Source organism: Nyctereutes procyonoides, unplaced genomic scaffold, assembly GCF_905146905.1.
Source record: "Nyctereutes procyonoides isolate TBG_1078 unplaced genomic scaffold, NYPRO_anot_genome, whole genome shotgun sequence".
Lineage (NCBI taxonomy): Eukaryota > Metazoa > Chordata > Mammalia > Carnivora > Canidae > Nyctereutes > Nyctereutes procyonoides.
Window position 1 is genome coordinate 20,140,658 of NW_026575034.1, and position 25,306 is coordinate 20,165,963.

Consider the following 25,306-nt stretch of genomic DNA (forward strand, 5'->3'; position numbering starts at 1 on the left):
AGTCTGGTTTCAATCTATTGCATGTCACTATCCAATTACGCCAACACCATTTATCAAACAGACTATCTTTCCTTCATTGAACATTCTTTGTTCCCCTGTCCAGTGTTATTTGTCTCCATATGTTTGAGTTTATTTACGTGTTCTCCATTATGTTCCATTGGTTTATTTGTTTGTATTTATGCCAATGCCATAATGTTCTGATGACTATAGGTTTATAATATAGGTAGAAATCAGGAAGTGTGATGCCTCCTGCTTTGTTCTTCTTTCTCAGATTTCTTTGGCGATTTGCAGTTTTTCGTGGTTCCGTATAAACTTGAGGAGTGTTTCATTTACTTCTGTAAATTGCCATTGGACTCTTGATAAGGACAGCATTGAATCTTTAGCTAGCGTTTTGTGGTATTGACATTTGAACACTGTTAATTCTTCTAAACATGAACATGAGATAGCTTTCCATTTCTTTGTGTCTTGGATTTCTTTCATCAATGTCTTGTAGTTTTCATCATAGAGAACTTACATCTCCTTAGATTTATTCCGAATTATTTTTATTGTTTTTGATGCTACTACAAATAGGATTGATTTGTTTTTTAGAAACTGTGTTGAGGGATCCCTGGGTGGCGCAGCAGTTTGGCGCCTGCCTTTGGCCCGGGGCGCGATTCTGGAGACCCCGGATCGAGTCCCACGTCGGGCTCCCGGTGCATGGAGCCTGCTTCTCCCTCTGCCTATGTCTCTGCCTCTTTCTCTCTCTCTCTGTGTGACTATCATAAAATAAATAAAAATTTAAAAAAACCTGTGTTGATGGTGTATAGAAATGCTACTGATTTTGTTGATTTTGGATCCTGCAACTTTACTGAATTCATTAATTAGATCTAACAGGTTTTCTTCTTCTGATTGAGTCTTTGGGATTTTCTGCATGTCTATTTTATCGTTTGCAAATACAGACAGTTTCAGTTGTGATACCTTTTATTTTTCTTCCCTGAAAGCTCTGGCCAGGACCTCTAGTATTATGTTGACTAGAGTGGTGAAAGTGGGCAACTTTGTCTTGTTCCTGATCCTAGAGGAAAAGCTTTTCAACTGTTCACCATCAACTATGACAATAATTGTGGGCTGTCAAATCATGGCCTTTATTATAGTGTGTTCCTTCTATGCATGATATGTTGAGTTTTCATCACAAATGGGTGTTGAATTTGGTCAAATCTTTTTTTTTTCTGTGCCTATTGAGATGATCATATGATTCTTTTCTTTTATTCTATTAATGTGATGGGAGGTGTGCCACCAGCCAAAAACAGTTGGGTTAGGACTTCTGTCTTAGTTCCCTACCGAAGTGAGGTTGTAGGATGGGCCCTGTGGCTGCCTGGATTCTCTGGTCAGGCTTTTTAGAGGATTAAGACTGGGTACTATATTTAGTAATAATATATGAAAGAGCCTCCCTGCTCTGGCAGGGCAGCAAGATAGAACCCAAAGCCTGTACAGCTCTTATTTAAGGACCCCAATCCGACCTTCAGAAAGTTTACTGAATTCCCTGGCCAGGTGATGTCATCAGTTTTGCTCTACAGATGAGGGAAGCTACAGTTGTGCTCTCTGCTCTAGTGCCACTGTATATAGGGCCGTTGGATGGGCTAGGCAGTTTCAATGTGCTCTGGTGAGGTTCTTTGGTTGCACAAGCTGCAGGCTGTATTCAGTGATGAGTAGAGCTACACAAGATTTCTTGCCTGAGCACAGTGGGAAAGCAGCTCTAAAGCTGGCTAATCTCTGTTCTCTTGTCTTGACCCACCCTGTTTCCTGATGGAACAGAGCCACTGGCTTTGCTCTGCAAACTCTCAGTTCTGTGCACCTGCCTCTTAGCTTGAATGTCCCTGGGATGCACTGCTTTTAGGAGCTGTCACCAGCCCTTCCAATCAGATGGGGCCAGGAGACCCTCTTGAAAGTGGGTGGGGCGATGCCATAGCTTCCTTGCCTAGGTGGGAGTTGAGTCACTTCAGGCTACTTCCAGTTTCCCAGGCAGGTTCTCCAGTTTGGAGGGCCTGGGTTTTACCTTCAGTCTAGGCTATGAATTAATGCCTCTGCCTGTGTGTAGCACAGGAATGTTCCTCTGGTACTGGCTTTTCTCTGGGTGCAATCAGCTCTTCCCACTGACCTCTCAGCTAGAGCTCTGCTCAGCTGTACTGCTTCAGGAGTTGTCCTCAGCCCTTCTGGTCAGATGAGGTCAGCAGACACTCTTCACAGTAGGCAGGGTTGTTATTCAGCTCCCTGTCTGGGTCTGGGAAACCAGTCTCTGAGGTTAGCAAAACTCCTTTGAGGATCTGAATCAAGCAGCTCTGCACCCCACCTTGTTCCCTGGCCAGAGTACATATCTGAGCTAGTCCTGCAGATGAGCAAAGCTACAGGTTGGGCTTAGTCCTTGGGCACAGCAGGTATGGATTACGTCTGCCTAGATCTGTATGCTGATTGTTGCAAGCCTCTTTCCCTTCTCTATCACAATCAGATTCCAGTGGTAGAGCCCCATTGACTCCCCTGCAGTCCCTATAGTTTGGGGTCAGAGCAGGAGCTCCTGCAAGCACCCACAATGTAGGGGCAGTGCAGATCGTCTCCCCTGGGTTTTCTTTTCTTATTTAGAGAACTAGAAAGCTCAGGGGTGGCCTGTCCACATGATGTTGCACCAGCCTGGGTAAAGGACAATGCATTCAACATGTAGTTGCTTCTTTTACCTGTCTAATGCCATCTCTCTTGGTCTCTGTGGTATAGGTTGCTTCTCAGTGGTGTTTTATTCTGGAATAGTTGTTGTTTCTTCTTCCTGTGAGAGGGAACAAAGTCAGCCACAACCAATGTTTCCACCTTAGACACAGAGAATCTGACAGGCTTCTTAAACAACTCTACTAAACCATAAGGTCAATTTTTAAATTTAATTAATTAATGATAATTGATCAAATAAATCACCACATCATGTCTATAAAAGGTCACAAAAATGAGAGATTTTGTTTTAAAAGGAGTTTTTATTTTCTGGGAAGAAGAGACACATAATGCAAGGCAGTGAGAGCTGATGGGCTAGAGGTGGTGAATTAGTGCTGTGTAGTCTGCACACAGAAAATTAGTCAACCTGGTGGCTTCAAATGGAAATGCTGTGATGGTGTGTCTGCCATTTGGAAGTTTTTGATGGTTAAGATTGATATTTGGGAGTTCCATCCGAAGCCATGGGTACGATTGCCAAAGAGATGATGGCATACTACCCCATTACGTATTGGTTTGCCAGCTCTTTCTAAACAAGTTATTTTGTCCAAAAAAATGTCAGTTCTTTAAGATACTTTGGCCCTTTTTCATTTTTTATATCTTAGTGACTGTCTTTTTAGGGAAGAGACAACAGTCATATGCCCAAAGAATAAATAAAATATCTATGCCAGGATAAAATGGGGAGGTGTGGCAATAGCAGCATAGGACTCAAATTTCTAGTTGATAATAAAGTGAAATTCAATGCCATAACTTACAGATTAATCAAATCTCTTTAATTATTAGATGTTTCATATTCAGAATAAAAAGATTCTTTTGATCTACTCTACACTTACTAAGAATGAAGGCGCCATCTTAAAAGTACGAAGTTTTACAACACTGAAAATGCTCCAACTAAAGCAGCATGATCATTTTTATATCAAGGGGAGTTTTGGAATGGTTGATAGTGATTGAGAGCAATTCGAACGCCCTCCAAATCTGAGGTTCTATGGACCTATGTTTAACATGTTGACTTCTTCCACAAACAACAAAGTATGAGAGAAGCAAATCAGACGCAGGTGACAGAGTTCCTCCTCCTGGGACTCTCTGATGACCCCCACACTCAGAAGCTCCTATTTATTTTATTCCTGGGTGTCTACCTGGTTACTGTGCTTGCAAATCTGCTTCTCATGCGCCTTGTTCAGGCTGACTCTCGGCTTCACACACCCATGTATTTTTTCCTCTGCAACTTATCTTTGGCTGACCTCTGTTTTTCTACCAACATCGTTCCTCAGGCCCTGGTTCATCTGCTATCCAGGAAGAAGATCATTTCATTCACACGTTGTGCAGCTCAGCTTTTACTCTTCCTCATTTTTGGGGGTACACAGTGTGCCTTTCTGGCGGTGATGTCCTATGATCGATACGTGGCCATCTGCAACCCTTTGCATTACCCTAGCATCATGACTTGGAGGGTGTGTGTTCAGCTGGCTGCGGGATCATGGACCAGCGGCATTCTGGTGTCTGTGGTAGATGCCACTTTTACACTAAGGCTACCCTACCGAGGCAGCAATAGTATTGCTCATTTCTTTTGTGAGGCCCCTGCACTGTTGATCCTGGCATCCACAGACACCCACACTTCAGAGATGGCCATTTTCCTCATGGGTGTTGTGATTCTCCTCATACCTGTCTCCCTAATTCTAGTATCCTATGGCCACATCATAGTGACTGTGGTCAGGATGAAGTCATCTGTGAGGAGGCTCAAGGCATTCTCTACCTGTGGTTCCCACCTCATGGTGGTCATCCTCTTTTATGGGTCAGGAATTGTCACCTACATGACACCAAAGTCTTCCAAAGAAGAGAGAAAACTGATGTCTGTGTTCTATGCAATGGTGACACCCATGCTCAATCCCCTCATCTATAGCTTGAGGAACAAGGATATGAAGGGAGCTCTGAGGAAAGTGGCCACAAGGCATTTCCCATACAGGCTTGAAATCTGCCACTGACTTAGAGACCCTTTTAGGTCCTTACCTATACAAACTACCGAGTAATTTCCTCAGCAAGCTTGGAATTTGGTTAGATCCTCATCCTGGGACCTTGCTGTGGACCTACCCTCCATCCTTCATCCAGTACTTCCTTTGTAGAAGAAGGACAATAATTCATGGACCCATAGAAGGAGGGTCTGCTTCCTTCTGGTTGATCTTTTGGCTCCTAAGAGTTAGGAAATCTTATAAGAAACGTGCACATTTTATAAATCCTGGGACCAGTGAAATCCATCTGTTTAAAATCATACATGATATATTATTATCAATCTATCCCAGATCACGCTCCAACTCTTTTATCTTTAGATATCTGAATTTGTTTCATCAAATAATCAATAAATAATCAGTACTTAATCACTTACTATGAACAAGGTGCCACATGTATGTGTTCTTGCACACTCACATGCATGTGTGTTTGAAGTGGGTAGTGAAGAGTGTGAGTACACAGAAGACGTATATATGGTTTCTGCTGTCCTTCTCACATTCTTATGAGGTACGTGGAGATTTTATCTATCAGATAAAGGTAAAGACAGGATTTTGGAAACTAACAACATATAGTGGCATCCCAGGGCTACCAAGTGAGAAAGCAGCTGGTACCACTCTGGGCCTGAAGGACAACTAGGACTTGAATAGGATACCTGAATATAGAAAGCCCAGAGACAGGAGTTGTGGACTTAGTTGTATGGCAGCGAGAAAGACACAGGAATAATTATTTCAAGCTCATTCTCTATCTATCTTCTGATTTCCTGTTACCGTATTCCAAAAATAAATAAATAAATAAACAATCAAGGATAACCTCCCATTTGAAGATATTTATTTTAATTCTAAGCATAAAGTCCTATTCTGGTGTAAGGTAACATATTTAGAGTTCCTGGGGATTACGACATGGACATCTTTGGGGGACCATTATTCTGCTTACCACATAAGGACGAGTAAAATGAATGTGAAGGCATGATTAAAGTTTGGCTAAAATCAGAGATTTAAATGTATAATGGTGCCAATACAATTAGTTGTCTGATTGCTATCGTCCAAACAGAACCCCATAATCTACCTTTTAATGTGCTAATTCTTACTCGGATCACTGCTATTCACTCAATGATATTTTTCAAGATTCGGGGGGGTAGGGTGTGTGCTATGAATTGTTTGTGATGAGGCTGACCTTTATGAAAGTCATAATAACGTAGCCAGACAAAATTTAAATTTTAACTTGTTAAGTATTGCCAGGAAACAGGCTCAAAACCCAGTGAGACCAGGGAGATGGAAAAGGCACAAAGCAAGACAGAGAATGCCCAGATCTTCTCTCCTACCTCTCATAGATGCGAGGTTTCTGACCATGTGCCTTCAAAGGTCCCCTGAAGCCCTAAGCCTGCTATCTAATTGAACAAGATAAGTTTTGGTTGCAGTCACTTCACTAAAGGTCCAGAGTTTTTAATGGAACAATCTTGTAAGGTTTCTTTCAATACATGACGTTCATTGTAAGGTAAAGGACTCTGAAGCTCTATGGGACATGACCTTGACTTGCAAGCAATTGATTGCTACAAACTCCATTTCTTTCTAGCATCATGAAAACAGATCTTTTTTTTTAATAAATTATTTTTTTTATTGGTGTTCAATTTACCAACATACAGAGTAACACCCAGTGCTCATCCCGTCAAGTGTCCCCCTCAGTGCCCGTCACCCACTCACTCCCACCCCCCGCCCTCCTCCCCTTCCAACACCCCTAGTTCGTTTCCCAGAGTTAGGAGTCTTTATGTTCTGTCTCCCTTTCTGATATTTCCCACACATTTCTTCTCCCTTCCCTTATATTCCATTTCACTAAAAATAGATCTTCTGATATGAACCCATCTGTTATTATTTAATAAAAAGTACAGGGGCACCTGGGTGGCTCAGTTGATTTAATATCTTTCTTAGGCTCAGGCTGCAATCCTAGGGGTGGGGAGCCTCTTCCCCCTCTCTCTGACTGCCGCTCCCCCTGATTCTGGCCTCTATGTAAAATAAATTAATAAAATCATTTAAAAATGCAAAGAGACTGGACTTGAGCCAATACGTTTCCTACATTCATATTCTTTCAGCAAATGCTTATTGAGAATCTAATTTGTGGCAGATAGTGTACTAGCAGTTGGATTATATTAGTAAACACAATCGGAAGAGGACACTATATTTTTTAAGATTTTATGTATTTATTTATTTATTTATTTATTTATTTATTTATTTATTTATGAATTTATTTATTGTTTGAGAGAGAGAAAGCATGAAACAGGGGAGGAGGCAAGGACGGAGAGAGAGAAGAGCAAAGGGGAGAAGAAGCGCACTCCCTGCTGACCAGGGAGCCTGACACCAGGCTCCATCCAAAGGCCCCCAGATCATGATCTGAGGTGATGGCACACGCTTAACCAACTGAGCCCCTCAAGACCCTCAGATGAGGACTGTTAATGCCCATAGAAGCAGTCCATATGCTAAGCTATTGTATGTCCGAATTCAACATTCTGTGCTCTACACGTACTTAGAATATGGTGTTATGCAGATTATGAATTACACTGGTCAGGCTGAAATCTATCGGTAGTCAAGACATTAGTGAGGGGATTTGGTTTCACAGGCCATGTGTAATGGCCATATGTCAATATTTGGCTTCTGGTCATTTGGGTTGCCTTTCCACATTTATGGTCTTTTGTGTGTCTTGGGCTAGTTAGAGCCTGTCTCCCTCCTTAGAAGCTGAATACACCTGAAATTCAGTTTCTTGTCTTCACTGTGGCTGTAGTTAGCTAGCAAGGTGGAGTCATTCAGAAATTCCCAGTGTATATTCTGAATTAAGCTCTAGTGACATGAAAAAGCAAGGAAAACAAGCTGTTTCTTTTGTTTTTTTTAAAAAATAAACTTATTTTTTTAGATCAGGTTTAGGCTTATAGAAAAACTGAGAAGTACCCTGAGTGTTCATATGCCACTTTCCTTTATTGCTGACATCTTAATTATTATTATTATTTTATTATTATTATAGTATTTGTCACAATTAAGAAAATCAACATTGATATCCCATGATTTTAAGATTTATTTATTTATTTATTTATTTATTTATTTATTTTATTTGAGAGACAGCGGGGGGAAGGGCCAAGGGGGAGGGAGAGAGAGACTCCCATGTATCCTCCAGGCTGAGTGTGGAGTCCCAAATGGGGGAATAATCCTACCTCCCCAACATCTCAAAATCATGACCTGAGCTGAATCCAAGAGGAAGATACCCAAATGACTTATCCACCAAGCCCCCTCCCATACTGATACAGTATTAACCAAAATTCATACTTCATTTGGATTTCTTTCTTTCCTTTAAAGAGTTGATTTATTCATTTGAGAGAGATAACAGGAGTGGGGGGGAGGGGTAGAGGGAGAAGCAGACTCCCCCCTGAGTAGGGAGGCCCACATGAGGTTTGGTCTCAGACCCCAAGATCATGACCTGAGCCAAAGGCAGATGCTTAACCGACTGAGCCACTCAGGTGCCCCCGTTCTTTTCTTTTCTTCTCTTTTCCTTTATATCCCTTTTCTGATCCAGGATCCCACACAGGATGCCATATTACATTTACTGGTCATGTCTCCTTAAGCTCCTCTTGGCTGTGACAGGTTCTCAGACTTCTGTTTTGTTGACTGTTCCAGTTTTAAGGAGTACTGGTCACATATTCTATAGGAAGATGACCTGTTAGAATTTGTCTGGTGTTCTTCTCGAATTAGACTGAGGTTATGGGTTTAGGGGAGGGAGGTCACAAAGATAAAGTGTTATCTCCATCACATCATCTCAAGGGCACATACTACCCATGTGATCACTATTGCTGTTCACCTGGATCACCTGACTGACCTAGTGTTGGTCAGCACACAATTTTCTTAGTCTTTTTCTTTCAGGGGCAGAGGAAGCACCAAGGGGCCAATTTCCAGCCTCAGTGAAGCAGCAGCTCCAGCAGCAGGGCCTGGGCTGATGGTGTTGGCAGAGCGACGTGCGCCATCTAGTGCTGAGTGGCAGCGAGGCTGTCATCACACCCATTCTATTTGATTTTGGCCTGTGGTTCTGGCTGCAAGACCAGAATTACCACTTTCAACATTTTTCCTTTTAGCTTAAATCAAACATAGTCAATATCTCTTACTTACAACTAAGAACCCTTATCTATACGTTATCTTTATTATTATTTTTGGGTGTCTACAGGAAATGTTTTCTTTAGAAGCTTTCTGGCAGTTTATTCCCTCTCTCCTTCCATAGCAGGAGAGAGAGCATGCGTTGGGGAGCTTGTTTTGTTTTGTCTCGTTTTGTTTTGAGAGAGATGGCAGCTTTAATTAGTAGTGTGAAAAGCCCCACCGGTATCTATTTTGATGGAATGAATGGGAGCATAATTCTCTCAGCATTTCGGTTATCCCCTGCTGTATAATAAACCATCTCGGAAAATAGTGCCTGAAAATTGTAACCATTTTATTTTGCTCAGGATTCTGTGGTTTCAGAATTTGAGGTGGCAATGGTAACCCTTGGTAATGGCAATATGAAAGATACGACCATGGCATGGATGGCTGAGATCATCTGAGGAATTCTGAGAATGCAGAATAATTGAATATTTCAATTTATGTGGAGACTAGAAAACCTAAGATCTATAAAAGGAGTAGGGTGCCATGGGATGACAGTTACCCAAGGGTTAAAGTCTTCAAAGTAAAGAGGGAAGTGACCTAGGAATTTAAAAATTTTATAAACTCATAATCCCACTTTCTCAGCCATACCTTCTTTCCTCTTCAGGGCAGGAATTCTCTAAATTAGTGTTGAAATTTTCTGTTTACATTTCCTTATTTTCCCTCCCATTAGTGAAATAGACCTCATTTAGATGATCATGGGCAGCCAGATCAGCAACTTCACCTATTAGTGCTTTCTCCTGTCTATGTCACTTCAAGTATCAGATGCTGTTTTTATAAAAGTTTTCTCTGGTCCTCACACCCCAGACTAGCATCTGTCTATTGCGGTCCAGCTCCAGCAATTTTAAAGGGCAGTAATGATTGCAAAAATTTGTATTAAAGTACATAATACATCGGTGTCTGTTCTGGGTATATTGGATACAATTAGAGTCAGATAAGAGAAAATATAAAAAGAGCTCAATAATGGTTTTAAAATGAATGCATGGGCAAGATGGCAGAAGAGTAGGGTCCCCAAGTCACCTGTCCCCACCAAATTACCTAGATAACCTTCAAATCATCCTGAAAATCTACGAATTCGGCCTGAGATTTATTTTGTTTTATTTTTTTCGGCCTGAGATTTAAAGAGAGAACAGCTGGAATGCTACAGTGAGAAGAGTTCAGGCTTCTACTAAGGTAGGAAGACGGAGGGGGGAGGGGGAAGAAATAAAGAAACAAAAGGCCTCCAAGGGGACAGAGCTCCCGCGAGGAGCGGGGCTAAGGCCAGGGCGAGTGTCCCCAGGACAGGAGAGCCCCGTCCCGGAGAAGCAGGAGCTGAACCAACCTTCCCAGGCGGAAAGGGGCCCGCAGGGAGTTAGAGCAGGACCCAGGAGGGCGGGGATGCCATCACGCTCCCTGGGACGCTAACAGACACCTGCGGCCCGGGAGAGTGCGCCACACCCCGCAGCCGAGCTCCCTAAAGGGCTGCAGTGCGCTGGGCTGGTCCCGGAGCAGCTCGGAGGGGCTCAGGCGGCGGCTCCGCGGAGGGGGCTGCGGGGCGGGAGCGCGAATCCAACAGCGCAGGCCCCGGAGCACAGGGCGCCGGGACACAGCCCGGGATCCGGCCTCCCCCGGGACAGGCAGAGGCCAGAAGGGCCCAGGACAGCAAGGACGCTCCTGCCCCGAGTTGAGCAGATCAGCGGCCCCGCCCCGGAGCATCCAGGCCCTGCAGACTGAGAGCTCAGTAGTTACTGCGGGAGCTGACTCCAGGGCTCCAGAGCTGCTGCCGCCACTGCAGTTGTTCCTCCTGGGGCCTCACGGGGTAAACAGCCCCCACTGAGCCCTGCACCAGGCAGGGGGCAGAGCAGATCCCCCAAGTGCTGACTCCTGAAAATCAGCACAGCAGGCCCTTCCCCCAGAAGACCAGCTAGACGGACAGGGGAAAAACAAATTATTGACCAAGCAGCACTGGAAAGTTCCAGGGGAAGTCGAGGGACTTACAGTATACAGAATCAGAGGATACTCCCCCTTGTGGGTTTTTGTTTTTTTTTTTCTTTGCTTTTTGATTTGTTTGCTTCCCCCCTTTTTTCTTTTTTCTCTTTTTCTTCTCTTTTTTCTTTTTTCTCTTTTTTCTTCCTTTTTTCTTTTGATTTTTCTTTCCTTCTTTCTCTTCTCTCTCTTTCTCCTTTTCCTTTTTTTAATTTTATTTTTTATGATAAACTTATTTTTTTTGGTGTTCAATTTACCAACATACAGAATAACACCCAGTGCTCATCCCGTCAAGTGCCCCCCTCAGTTCCTATCACCCATTCACCTCCACCCCCGCCCTCCTCCCCTTCCACCACCCCTAGTTCATTTCCCAGAGTTAGGAGTCATTATGTTCTGTCTCCCTTTCTGATATTTCCCACACATTTCTTCTCCCTTCCCTTATATTCCCTTTCACTATTATTTATATTCCCCAAATGAATGAGAACATACAATGTTTGTCCTTCTCCGATTGACTTACCACACTGAGCATAATACCCTCCAGTTCCATCCATGTTTAAGCAAATGGTGGGTATTTGTCGTTTCTAATGGCTGAGGAATATTCCATTGTATACATAAACCACAGCTTCTTTATCCATTCATCTTTCGATGGACACCGAGGCTCCTTCTACAGTTTGGCTATTGTAGACATTGCTGCTATAAACATCGGGGTGCAGGTGTCTCGGCGTTTCATTGCATCTGAATCTTTGGGTTAAATCCCCAACAGTGCAATTGCTGGGTCTTAGGTCAGGTCTATTTTTAACTCTTTGAGGAACCTCCACACAGTTTTCCAGAGTGGCTGCACCAGTTCAAATTCCCACCAACAGTGTAAGAGGATTCCCTTTTCTCCACATCCTATCCAACATTTGTTGTTTCCTGCCTTGTTAATTTTCCCCATTCTCACTGGTGTGAGGTGGTATCTCATTGTGTTTTTTTTTTACTTCCTGAAAATTTTTTTAATAAATTAATTTTTATTGCTGTTCAATTTACCAACAAACAGAATAACACCCAGCGCTCATACCGTCAAGTGCCCACCTAGGTGTCTGACACCCAGTCACCACACCCCCCCGCCCTCCTCCCCTTCCACCACCCCTAGTTCGTTTCCCAGAGTTAGGAGTCTTTATGTTCTGTCTCCCTTTCTGATATTTCCCACACATTTCTTCCCCCTTCCCTTATATTCCATTTGACTATTATTCATAGTCCCCAAATGAATGAGAACATACACTGTTTGTCCTTCTCCGATTGACTTACTTCACTCAGCATAATACCCTCCAGTTCCATCCACGTTGAAGCAAATGGTGGGTATTTGTCGTTTCTAATGGCTGAGTAACATTCCATTGTATACATAAACCACATCTTCTTTATCCATTCATCTTTCGATGGACACCGAGGCTCCTTCCACAGTTTGGCTACTGTGGACATTGCGGCTGGAAGCATCCGGGTGCAGGTGTCCCGGCGTTTCCTTGCATCTGGATCTCTGGGGTAAATCCCTAACAGTGCAATTGCTGGGTCGTAGGACAGGTCTATTTTTAACTCTTTGAGGAACCTCCACACAGTTTTCCAGAGTGGCTGCACCAGTTCAAATTCCCACCAACAGTGCAAGAGGGTTCCCTTTTCTCCGCATCCTCTCCAACATTTGTTGTTTCCTGCCTTGTTAATTTTCCCCATTCTCACTGGTGTGAGGTGGTATCTCATTGTGGTTTTGATTTGTATTTCCCTGATGGCAAGTGATGCAGAGCATTTTCTCATGTGCATGTTGGCCATGTCTATGTCTTCCTCTGTGAGAGTTCTCTTCATGTCTTTTGCCCATTTCTTGATTGGATTGTTTGTTTCTTTGGTGTTGAGTTTATTAAGTTCTTTATAGATTTTGGAAACTAGTCCTTTATCTGATATGTTATTTGCAAATATCTTCTCCCATTCTGTAGGTTGTCTTTGAGTTTTGTTGACTGTATCCTTTGCTGTGCAAAAGCTTCTTATCTTGATGAAGTCCTAGTAGTTCATTTTTGCTTTTGTTTCTTTTGCTTTTGTGGATGGATCTTGCAAGACGTTACTGTGGCCAAGTTCAAAAAGGGTGTTGCCTGTGTTCTCCTCTAGGATTTCGATGGATTCTTGTCTCACATTTAGATCTTTCATCCATTTTGAGTTTATCTTTGTGTATGGTGCAAGAGAGTGGTCTAGTTTCATTCTTCTGCATGTGGATGTCCAATTTTCCCAGCACCATTTATTGAAGAGACTGTCTTTCTTCCAGTGGATAGTCTTTCCTCCTTTATCGAATATTAGTTGACCATAAAGTTCAGGGTCCACTTCTGGGTTCTCTATTCTGTTCCATTGATCTATGTGTCTGTTTTTGTGCCAGTACCACACTGTCTTGATGACCACAGCTTTGTAGTACAACCTGAAATCTGGCATTGTGATGCCCCCAGCTATGGTTTTCTTTTTTAAAATTCCCCTGGCTATTCGGGGTCTTTTCTGATTCCACACAAATCTTAAAATAATTTGTTCTAAGTCTCTGAAGAAAGTCCATGGTATTTTGATAGGGATTGCATTGAACGTGTAAATTGTCCTGGGTAACATTGACATTTTCACAATATTAATTCTGCCAATCCAGGAGCATGGAATATTTTTCCATCTCTTTGTGTCTTCCTCAATTTCTTTCAGAAGTGTTCTATAGTTTTTAGGGTATAGATCCTTTACCTCTTTGGTTAGGTTTATTCCTAGGTATCTTATGCTTTTGGGTGCAATTGTAAATGGGATTGACTCCTTAATTTCTCTTTCTTCAGTCTCATTGTTAGTGTATAGATATGCCACTGACTTTTGGGCATTGATTTTGTATCCTGCCACACCGCCAAATTGCTGTATGAGTTCTAGCAATCTTGGGGTGGAGGCTTTTGTGTTTTCTATGTAGAGTATCATGTCATCGGCGAAGAGGGAGAGTTTGACTTCTTCTTTGCCAATTTGAATGCCTTTCATGTCTTTTTGTTGTCTGATTGCTGAGGCTAGGACTTCCAATACTATGTTGAAGAGCAGTGGTGAGAGTGGACATCCCTGTCTTGTTCCTGATCTTAGGGGAAAGGCTCCCAGTGCTTCCCCATTGAGAATGATATTTGCTGTGGGCTTTTCGTAGATGGCTTTTAAGATGTCGAGGAAAGTTCCCTGTATCCCTACACTCTGAAGAGTTTTGATCAGGAATGGATGCTGTATTTTGTCAAATGCTTTCTCTGCATCTAATGAGAGGATCATATGGTTCTTGGTTTTTCTCTTGCTGATATGATGAATCACTTTGATTGTTTTTCGAGTGTTGAACCAGCCTTGTGTCCCGGGGATAAATCCTACTTGGTCATGGTGAATAATCTTCTTAATGTACTGTTGGATCCGATTGGCTAGTATCTTGTTGAGAATTTTTGCATCCATGTTCATCAGGGATATTGGTCTGTAATTCTCCTTTTTGGTGGGGTCTTTGTCTGGTTTTGGAATTAAGGTGATGCTGGCCTCATAACATGAGTTTGCAAGTACTCCATCTCTTTCCATCTTTCCAAACAGCTTTAGTAGAATAGGTACGGTTTCTTCTTTAAACGTTTGATAGAATTCCTCTGGGAAGCCATCTGGCCCTGGACTTTTGTGTCTTGGGAGGTTTTTGATGACTGCTTCAATTTCCTCCCTGGTTATTGGCCTGTTCAGGTTTCTATTTCTTCCTGTTCCAGTTTTGGTAGTTTGTGGCTTTCCAGAAATGCGTCCATTTCTTCTAGACTGCCTACTTTATTGGCGTATAGCTGTTCATAATATGTTTTTACAATCGCTTGTATTTCCTTGGTGTTAGTAGTGATCTCTCCTTTCTCATTCATGATTTTATTAATTTGAGTCTTCTCTCTCTTATTTTTAATAAGGTTGGCTAATGGTTTATCTACCTTATTAATTCTTTCAAATAACCAACTCCTGGTTTTGTTGATCTGTTCTACAGTTCTTCTGCTCCCGATTTCATTGAGTTCTGCTCGAATCTTTATTACTCTCTTCTTCTGCTGGGTGTAGGATCTATTTGATGCTTTTTCCCTAGCTCCTTTATGTGTAAGGTTAGCTTTTGTATTTGAGTTCTTTCTATTTTTTTGGATGGATGCTTGTATTGTGATGTATTTCCCCCTCAGGACTGCTTTTGCTGTATCCCAAAGATTTTGAACCCTTGTATCTTCATTCTCATTAGTTTCCATGATCCTTTCTAATTCTTCCTTAATGTCCTGGTTGACCCTTTCATTTTTAGCAGGATGGTCCTTAACCTCCAAGTGTTTGGAGTCCTTCCAAAATGCTTGTTGTGATTTAGTTCTAATTTCAAGGCATTATGGTCTGAGAATACGCAAGGGACGATCCCAATCTTTTGGTATCAGTTCAGACCCGATTTGTGACCCAGTATGTGGTCTATTCTGGAGAAAGTTCCATGTGCAGTTGAGAAGAATGTGTATTCAGTTGAGTTTGGATGTAACGTTCTGTGAAATCCATCTGGTCCAGTGTATCATTTAAAGCTCTCGTTTCTTTGGAGATGTTGTGCATAGAAGACTTATCGAGTATAGAAAGCGCTAGATTGAAGTCACCAAGTATAAGTGTATTATTATCTAAGTATTTCTTCACATTGGTTACTAATTGATTGATATATTTGGCAACTCCCACATTCGGGGCATATATACTGAGGATTGTTAAGTCCTCTTTTGGATAGATCCTTTAAGTATGATATAGTGTCCCTCTTCAACTCTCACTACAGTCTTCGGGGTAAATTTTAGTTTATCTGATATAAGGATGGCTACCCCTGCTTTCTTTTGAGGACCATTCGAATGGTAAATGGTTCTCCAACCTTTTATTTTCAGGCTGTAGGTGTCCTTCTGTCTAAAATGAGTCTCTTGTAGACAGCAAATAGATGGGTCCTGCTTTTTTATCCAGTCTGAAACTCCTAGCATTTTGATGGGGTCATTAAGCCCGTTCACGTTCAGAGTTACTATTAAAAGGTGTGAGTTTAGTGTCATCATGATATCTATTCAGACCTTGTTTTTGTGGATTGTTCCACTGGACTTCTTAAAGGGGAATTTTAAGAGTCCCCCTTAAAATTTCTTGCAGAGCTGGTTTGGAGGTCCCATATTGTTTCATTTCCTGCCTGTCTTGAAAGCTCTTTATCTCTCCTTCCATTCTGAATGAGAGCCTTGCTGGATAAAGTATTCTTGGTTGCATGTTCTTCTCATTTAGAACCCTGAATATATCCTGCCAGCCCTTTCTGGCCTGCCAGGTCTCTGTGGAGAGGTCTGCTGTTAATCTGATATCTTTCCCCATATAAGTTAGGGATTTCTTGTCTCTTCCTGCTGTAAGGATCTTCTCTTTATCTTTGGAATTCGCAAGCTTAACTATTAAATGTCGAGGTGTTGAACGGTTTTTATTGATTTTTTTGGGGGGGATCTCCCTATTTCCTGTATCTGAATGCCTGTTTCCCTTCCCAGATTAGGAAAGTTTTCAGCTATGATTTGTTCAAATACATATTCTGGACTTCTGTCACTTTTGGTGCCATCGGGAACCCCAATTAAACATAGATTTTTCTTCCTCGGGCTGTCACTTATTTCCCTTAATCTATCCTCATGATCCTTTAATTGCTTGCCTCTTTTTTCCTCAGTTTCCCTCTTTGCCATCAACTTGTCTTCTATGTCACTCACTCGTTCTCCCACCTCATTAACCCTCGTCGTTAGGACCTCTAGTTTGGATTGCATCTCATTCAATTGATTTTTAATTTTTGCCTGATTAGATCTAAATTCTGCAGTCATGACGTCTCTTGAGTCCTTTATGCTTTTTTTCTAGAGCCACCAGTAGCTTTATAATAGTGCTTATGAATTGGCTTTCTGACATTGAATTGTAATCCAGATTTTTAACTCTGTGGGAGAGAGGACTGTTTCTGATTCTTTCTTTTCAGGTGAGGTTTTCCTTCTAGTCATTTTGCTCAGTGCAGAGTAGCCAAAAACAAGTTGTATTAGGAAAATACTCGGCCACTGTAACTTCTTGCAAGATAGATCCATGAAGGCAAATAAACAAAAGCAAAAATGAACTACTGGGACTTCATCAAGATAAGAAGCTTTTGCACAGCAAAGTATACAGTCAACAAAACTCAAAGACAACCTACAGAATGGGAGAAGATATTTGCAAATAACATATCAGATAAAGGGCTAGTTTCCAAGATCTATAAAGAACTTACTAAACTCAACAGCAAAGAAACAACAATCCAATCATGAAATGGGCAAAAGACATGAAGAGAACTCTCACAGAGGAAGACATAGATATGGCCAACAACCACATGAGAATATGCTCTGCATCACTTGCCACCAGGGAAATACAAATCAAAACCACAATGAGATACCACCTCACACCAGTGAGAATGGGGAAAATTAACAAGGCAGGAAACAACAAATGTTGGAGAGGATGCAGAGGAAAGGGAACCCTCTTGCACTGTTGGTGGGAATTTGAACTGGAGCAGCCACTCTGGAAAACTGTGTGGAGGTTCCTCAAAGAGTTAAAAATAGACCTGTCCTATGACCCAGCAATGGCACTGTTGGGGATTTACCCCAAAGATACAGATGCAATGAAACGCCGAGACACCTGCACCCCGACGTTTATAGCAGCAATGTCCACTATAGCCAAACTGTGGAAGGAGCCTCGCTGTCCATCAAAAGACGAGTGGATAAAGAAGATGTGGTTTATGTATACAATGGAATATTCATTCCTCAGCCATTAGAAACGACAAATACCCACCATTTGCTTAAACATGGATGGAACTGGAGGGTATTATGCTGAGTAAAATAAGTCAATCAGGAAGGACAAACATTATATGGTCTTATTCATTTGGGGAATATATAAAATAGTGAAAATGAATAAAGGGGAATGGAGAAAAAATAAGTGGGAAATATCAGAAAGGGAGACAGAACATGAAAGACTCCTAACTCTGGGAAATGAACTAGGGGTGGTGGAAGGGGAGGTGGGTGGGGGTGGGGGTGACTTGTTGGCGGGCACTGAGGTGGGCACTTGACGCGATGAGCACTGGGCATTATTCTTAATGTTGGCAAATTGAACACAAATAAAAAATAAATTTATTACAAAAGTAAAATGAATGCATGGATGCATGAATGAAAGAAAGAAGAAATTTAGCTACTCGATATTACTTCAGTGGGGTGGTCTTCTACAGCAGAGTCAGTAGTTCCTGACTCCTGATGTCTGTTGTTCCTAGACTCATATCCATGGTAACTGTAGAAAACTTTTACAGTTGTCATTGAATCCCCTCTAAACATGTGATTGATTAAAAGCTTGGGCAAAATAGACAGGTGGCTGTCAGGCAGATTGTGTGTCCTAAGGGTTCATGAAACCTGAAGCGGAGCCCAGAAGCGACTATTTTTGAGAAGTTGAGTAACAGTAAGTTGTGGTTCTAGGCATCTAAGCCCATGGAGGGGTCAGCCGCAGGTTCACAAATTCCAATTTCGAAAATCCTAAATTCTCTTTTGCTTTTGGAAGAGGTATTTATGGATAAAATGATCTCATTCAAAGGAGGATGACCAGAATGAATACCGGGTGCCTGAGCATGTTAGATATAGGAACTTTAAAGAATCAAGTGAGTGATTGGCTGTGAGAATTGAATTTGAGCCAGTATAGGAACTGACTTCAAAGGGCTATGGCAGAAGAAAATGAAATTTCTCTAGGACTAAAACTAGAGAAGTTTGGTTCAAGGTATCAGAACATTGATTTTGACATACCATATGGAAGATCTTTGTAAAAGCAAAAAACTATCTATAGGTGACCCTTGAACAATGCAGGTTTGGACTGCATGGGTCCACTTATAAATGGATTTTTTTTTGATATGGTACAGTACTGTGAATGTATTTTCTCCTATGATCTTTTTAAAAAAGATTTTATTTATTTATTCATGAGAGACAGACAGACAGACACACACACACACACACAGAGGCCTAGACACAGGCAGAGGGAGAAGCAGGCTCCATGCAGGGAGCCTGATGAGGGACTGGATCCCGGAATTCCAGGATCACACCCTGGGCTGAAGCCAGTGCTAAACCACTGATCACCTGGGCTTCCCTCCTATAATTTTCTTAATAACATTTTTTTCTCTTGCTTATTTGTTGTAAGAATACACTGTGCAATATGTATACAAAATACATGTTAGTTGACTGCTGCTCATGTTATTGGTAAGGTTTCCAGGCAACAAGGCTATTAGAAGTTACGTTTTGTGGAGTCAAAAGTGGTATGAGGATTTTCAGATATGAGGTGGTTCGTACATGCTATTCATTGGTCAGCTGTATAAATGAAAGTAGATCTTTCATTCATCTCATGATCCAAGATATTAGGGAGAAATATATTCTTCTTTAGGCAAATGTGGATAATCACTCAGTGGAAATATACAGAGTAGTTTAAGACTCAGAACTATGTTTGTGTACATGACTCTTTAATTTACTTTTTACTCTGCTACTTTATTTTTACATTAAATTGTGGATGTCAAGTTAAAATAAATTCATTTTTTTGAAGCTCTCAGGAGAAAACATCGTGCACTATTATTTGGCTTTTGTGCTATTATACAAGGTGAAATGCTTTGAGCCATAAGTGATCCAAGTATTAAAGGCTCTTCCAGGGATACCTGGATGGCCCAGTTATTGAGCCACCCTGGGTCCCCAGTCCTGTGCATCTTTTAATAATATTACAATAGTTCTAAATATCAGACCCATAACGGTGTTTGGGTGGCTCAGGCAATAGAGCATCCGACTCTTGATTTTGACTCAGGTTGTGATGTCAGGATTGTGAGATCAAGCCCTGAGTCAGCTCTGGCCTGTGTGTGGAGCCTGGTTATGATCCAATCTCTCTAGTTCTCCTTCTGCCCTTCCCCTAACCTGCTAGAGCAAGCACACATGCAATACTCCCTCAAAAAAATTAAAATAAAGTAAAATAAAAGTCAGACCCTGAGATCACCATCTCTCAGAAAAGTGCTTTCTTCCAGCTAGTTTTCTGAGACCCTCTTTAACATCCTTATTTCTCAGGCTATAAATTATGGGGTTCAACATTGGAGTCACCACTGCATAGAACACAGAGACCACTTTATCCCTTTCATTCATTATCTTGGAGTTTGGCTTCATGTAGTTGAACATTCCTGAGCCATAGAAGAGGATAACAACAATGAGATGGGAGCCACAGGTAGAGAAAGCTTTGAGCCTCCCCTCCCCAGACTGCATCGGGATCACGGTGGAGATAATATTCCAGTAGGAGACCAGAATCAGGCACACAGGAGCTAAGAGGATGACCACACCCATTGCAAAGATGGCCATTTCTGTGCTGTAAGTATCTGCTGAAGCCAGCTTCAGAAGGGCAGGAAGTTCACAAAAGTAGTGATTAATAATGTTCTGTCCTTGATAGGGTAGTTGGAAAGTAAAGGTGGTATCCACCAGAGACACGAGTGCTCCACTGGCCCAGGATCCTATGGCCAACTGGAGACACACCTGTTGGGTCATGATGCTAGAGTAGTGCAGGGGCTTGCAGACAGCCACGTACCGGTCATAAGACATCACCGCCAGCAGTGCACACTCTGTACACCCAATCAGAAGGGAGACAACTATCTGTGCCATACACCCAAGAAAGTAAATTGTTTTCCTCTTTGCCAGGAAATGGACCAAGACTTGAGGGACGATGCTAGTAGAGAAACAGAGATCTGCGAAAGAGAGGTTTCTAAGAAAAAAGTACATGGGAGTGTGAAGTCGAGAGTCCATGAAGATGACAATGATGATGAGCAGGTTCCCAAGCACAGTCAAAAGATAAATGAGGAGAAAAAGAAGAAACAGCAGGATCTGGGTCTGCAAGTCCTGTGAAAGGCCCAGGAAAATAAACTCAGCCACAGTGGTTTGGTTTTCCTCCCCCATTGAGATTATGCCTGTTTACCTGTTTGCACAAATAAAAAGAACAACCTTTCAGTTTGTAACATCTTGTAGAAGAATCTCATTTAAAGCTCAGCTCATAAAAAAAATAAAGCTCAGCTCATAACCGAATTGGGTATTTCTAGCTTTTTGCTATCCAAGTCATTCTAATTAATACTAAATAGAATATCTTAATTCTTATTAGTGGTTGTAATTTCAATTAACTTCATTTTTTTCCCTGAAATCTCCTCTTTCCAGTGCCATTTATAGATTATGACATTGTTAAAGCCTTCTGGGCTAGTTCTGCTATGAGGATATTGGAATTTGTGTGGATTTTACTAAATAGCTATACACATATTGTTACAAAATGACTGTGTATACTGTTACCACTATTACCATTGTATAAACCTGAACCACTAACTATTCAAAATACTACATATTTAATTATAACATATGCTTGAATATGTGAAACTGGCCTCAAACTTTATTTGACCTCTTAAAATACAGCTATTTTTTCTTGGCTTAGAGATAGAGACTTATCACTTAATATACTAATTATTGTTCCGTTTTGATTAAAGAGTAAAATTGTAAAAGTAAAACACCAAAAAACCCCAGGAAAAACAAGTCAAAATTCTTGTGCTATCTGGACAGGATCAGACTGACATAAAAGCTAAGAGACTATGAAAGAAAACAGGTAGAATTTACATCATCAAATGAAAAGCTTTTGTGAAATAAAAATATCACAAATAAAATTAAGATAAACTACAAACTGAGGAAAATATTTGAGATGTCAGACCAAAGTTAATGTCTTTATTACATTAATATTACATATAAGACACCAAAAAAATTTTTGAGCCCCAAAAATAATGGGCTAAGAACATGAAGTGACTACTGACAAAGAGGAATTGTGAATAGCTACTAAATAGAAGAATACTTGATATTATTGTAACTAATTAAGGATAACTACAACATGAATGACACATTTTCCCCCTGGAAAATTATCTAGGATTTTAACAAAACAATCACATCACAAAACAGTAACCTTCTATTTATTGAAAATTTAACACATGCCAGGCATGACCCTTTTATATAATTACATTGTTCCAATGACATTATAAGTTAGACATTAATCTCACTCTGCAGACCAAAAAGAAATTGAGGCACAGAAAAGTTCTGTTACCTTCCTCCAATCATACAATTAATAAATGTCAGAATTCATTAACTTTAAAAGGAAGGATCAGAAAAAAAGACATTTTTGTACAGTGCAAGTGGGTAGGAAAATTGTCCAAACTGTCTGGAAAATAACCTTGTCAAATATATCTTAAACTTTAAATATTTGTATATTTTGTTCTCAATTTTTCTAAATAGTATGGAGAGGGGAAAGATTCCCTTTTTACTAATCCTTTCTTCCCCATGAGGAAAAATCTGATTTGTGACATTTTAGGATGTAACTTGGTCCCTATTTACTACTGACTAGGGTTTCTGGGCTTTAAAAGGTCATGCATGTCCTATTCCCTCACTTCTTCATGGAACTAGACTGATATATTGGACCACGTCCCACTCAAGCTGCAAGGGAGGTTGAAGATTTTGAAAGACTCTATAGTAGACCACCTCAACTGAGGCTTATCAGAGTTCTGAACTTCAGTGACAATAGGGACCAGTGCAATTAATAAAAAGCAGTCAGTTATTTTTCATATTTCTTGTTTTTTTCGTAGGACTCTGAGGAGAGGAATGACCAGGACTACAATATTAGGAATTTCTGAGTCCCTAGGCCTAGTATCATATAATATTCTCTTTTAAAAATTTTTTTCATATAATATTCTCAAATATTATCCCAATTTAGAAATCTAATTATAGGAATCTATTCTAGATAAGTACTTTATATTGCAGAAAAATATTTGAAAGAAAATATGTTCATCATATATAATAATGGTTAAAAATTGATCGACAAATGGAATATAATAAAGATCTCAGAAATAAACCTACACAAGGCGGGGTTTCTGTGGTGAGGGTGCCAATAATACACAATGAGGAAATGGCAGTCTCTCCAATAAATGGTGTCAGGAAAACTGGATATCCACATGCAAAACAATGAAATTGGTCCCGTATCTCACGTCATATACAAATATCAACCCCAAATGGATGAAAGACTTAACATAATACCTGAAAGTATAACTCCATGAAGGCAACTTAGGAAATACATCTGGGCATTAGATTTGGCAGTCATTTTGGTTTTGATACTTAAAGCACCCACAAGAAAAGCAAAAACAAGAAAAAGTGAGATTAAAAAAAAAACTAACTAAAAATCTTCTGCTTTTAGTTCCTTCTGCAAAGGAAACAATCAACAAAATAAAGAGGCAAGCTATGAAATAGAAGTATATTATTACCAACCACATATCTGATAGAGAGCTAATATCTGAAATATACAAGGTACTCATACACCTCAATGACAAAGGGCAAATAATGCAATGCTTTAAATTGACAAGATAAATGAATAACCATTTTTTTTTTAGAGAAGACACAAAATTGCCAACAGGTACATGAAAAGTTGTGCATCATCACTAGTCATTGTGGAAGTGAAATTAAAACCACAATAAAATATATTACCCCTGTTAAAATGGTTATTATAAAAAAGTCTTTTCAAAAACCCAGAAGGTAGGAGGGAGGGGCAAGATGGCGGAAGAGCAGGGTCCCCAAATCACCTGTCCCCACCAAATTACCTAGATAACCTTCAAATCATCCTGAAAATCTACGAATTCAGCCTGAGATGTAAAGAGAGACCAGCTGGAATGCTACAGTGAGGAGAGTCCGCGCTTCTATCAAGGTAGGAAGACGGGGAAAAAGAAATAAAGGAACAAAAGGCCTCCGAGGGGGAGGGGCCCCGCGAGGAGCCGGGCTGAGGCCGGGGCGAGTGTCCCCAGGACAGGAGAGCCCCGTCCCGTCCCGGAGGAGCAGGAGCTGCACCAACCTTCCCGGGCGGAAAGGGGCCCGCAGGGAGTTGGAGCAGGACCCAGGAGGGCGGGGATGCCCTCGGGCTCCCTGGGACACTAACAGACACCTGCGCCCCGGGAGAGTGCGCCGAGCTCCCTAAGGGCTGCAGCGCGCACGGCGCGGACCCGGAGCAGCTCGGAGGGGCTCGGGCGGCGGCTCCGCGGAGGGGGCTGCGGGGCGGGAGCGCGAATCCACCAGCACAGGCCCCGGAGCACAGGGCGCCGGGACACAGCCCAGGATCCGGCCTCCCCCGGGACAGGCAGAGGCCGGGAGGGCCCAGGACAGCGAGGACGCTCCTGCCCCGAGCTGAGCAGATCAGCGGCCCCGCCCCGGAGCCTCCAGGCCCTGCAGACGGAGAGCCGAGAGCCCCGAGCCCCGTAGTTCCTGCGGAGGCTGAATCCAGGCTTCCAGAGTTGCCATAGCAACTGCGGCTGTTCCTCCTGGGGCCTCACGGGGTAAACAACCCCCGCTGAGCCCTGCAGCAGGCAGGGGCAGAGCAGCTCCCCCAAGTGCTAACACCTGAAAATCAGCACAGCAGGCCCCTCCCCCAGAAGACCAGCTAGACGGACCAGTGATACTCCCCCGTGTTCCAATACAACTTGTTTTTGGCCACTCTGCACTGAGCAAAATGACTAGAAGGAAAACCTCACCTCAAAAGAAAGAATCAAAACAGCCCTCTCTCCCACAGAGTTACAAAATCTGGATTACAATTCAATGTCAGAAAGCCAATTCAGAAGCACTATTATACAGCTACTGGTGGCTCTAGAAAAAAGCATCAAGGACTCACGAGACTTCATGACTGCAGAATTTAGATCCAATCAGGCAGAAATTAAAAATCAATTGAATGAGATGCAATCCAAACTAGAAGTCCTAACGACGAGGGTTAACGAGGTGGAAGAACGAGTGAGTGACATAGAAGACAAGTTAATGGCAAAGAGGGAAACTGAGGAAAAAAGAGACAATCAATTAAGGGACCATGAAGACAGATTAAGGGAAATAAATGACAGCCTAAGGAAGAAAAACCTACGTTTAATTGGGGTTCCCGAGGGCGCCGAAAGGGACAGAGGGCCAGAATATGTATTTGAACAAATCCTAGCTGAAAACTTTCCCAATCTGGGAAGGGAAACAGGCATTCAGATCCAGGAAATAGAGAGATCCCCCCCTAAAATCAATAAAAACCGTTCAACACCTCGACATTTAATAGTGAAGCTTGCAAATTCCAAAGATAAAGAGAAGATCCTTAAAGCAGCAAGAGACAAGAAGTCCCTGACTTTCATGGGGAGGAATATTAGGGTAACAGCAGACCTCTCCACAGAGACCTGGCAGGCCAGAAAGGGCTGGCAGGATATATTCAGGGTCCTAAATGAGAAGAACATGCAACCAAGAATACTTTATCCAGCAAGGCTCTCATTCAAAATGGAAGGAGAGATAAAGAGCTTCCGAGACAGGCAGGAACTGAAAGAATATGTGACCTCCAAACCAGCTCTGCAAGAAATTTTAAGGGGG

General features: G+C 41.8%; 2 protein-coding genes across 2 annotated transcripts; one reads left to right on the forward strand and one right to left on the reverse strand.

Moving 5' to 3' along the window:
* The first annotated feature begins 3,755 nt into the window (after positions 1 to 3,755).
* LOC129505039 (olfactory receptor 2D2) lies at positions 3,756 to 4,703 on the forward strand. Its single transcript, XM_055317968.1, has one exon. It carries the CDS (start codon positions 3,756 to 3,758, stop codon positions 4,701 to 4,703), a length of 948 nt encoding a protein of 315 aa, XP_055173943.1.
* A 15,167-nt stretch (positions 4,704 to 19,870) lies between these two features.
* On the reverse strand, positions 19,871 to 20,815 carry LOC129504818 (olfactory receptor 2D3-like). Its single transcript, XM_055317703.1, has one exon. It carries the CDS (start codon positions 20,813 to 20,815, stop codon positions 19,871 to 19,873), a length of 945 nt encoding a protein of 314 aa, XP_055173678.1.
* Positions 20,816 to 25,306: the final 4,491 nt, after the last annotated feature.

Excerpts from the sequence above, each read along its gene's own strand:
- LOC129505039 (XM_055317968.1), top strand. The coding sequence starts at position 3,756 with ATGAGAGAAGCAAATCAGACGCAGGTGACAGAGTTCCTCCTCCTGGGA.
- LOC129504818 (XM_055317703.1), bottom strand. The coding sequence starts at position 20,815 with ATGGGGGAGGAAAACCAAACCACTGTGGCTGAGTTTATTTTCCTGGGC.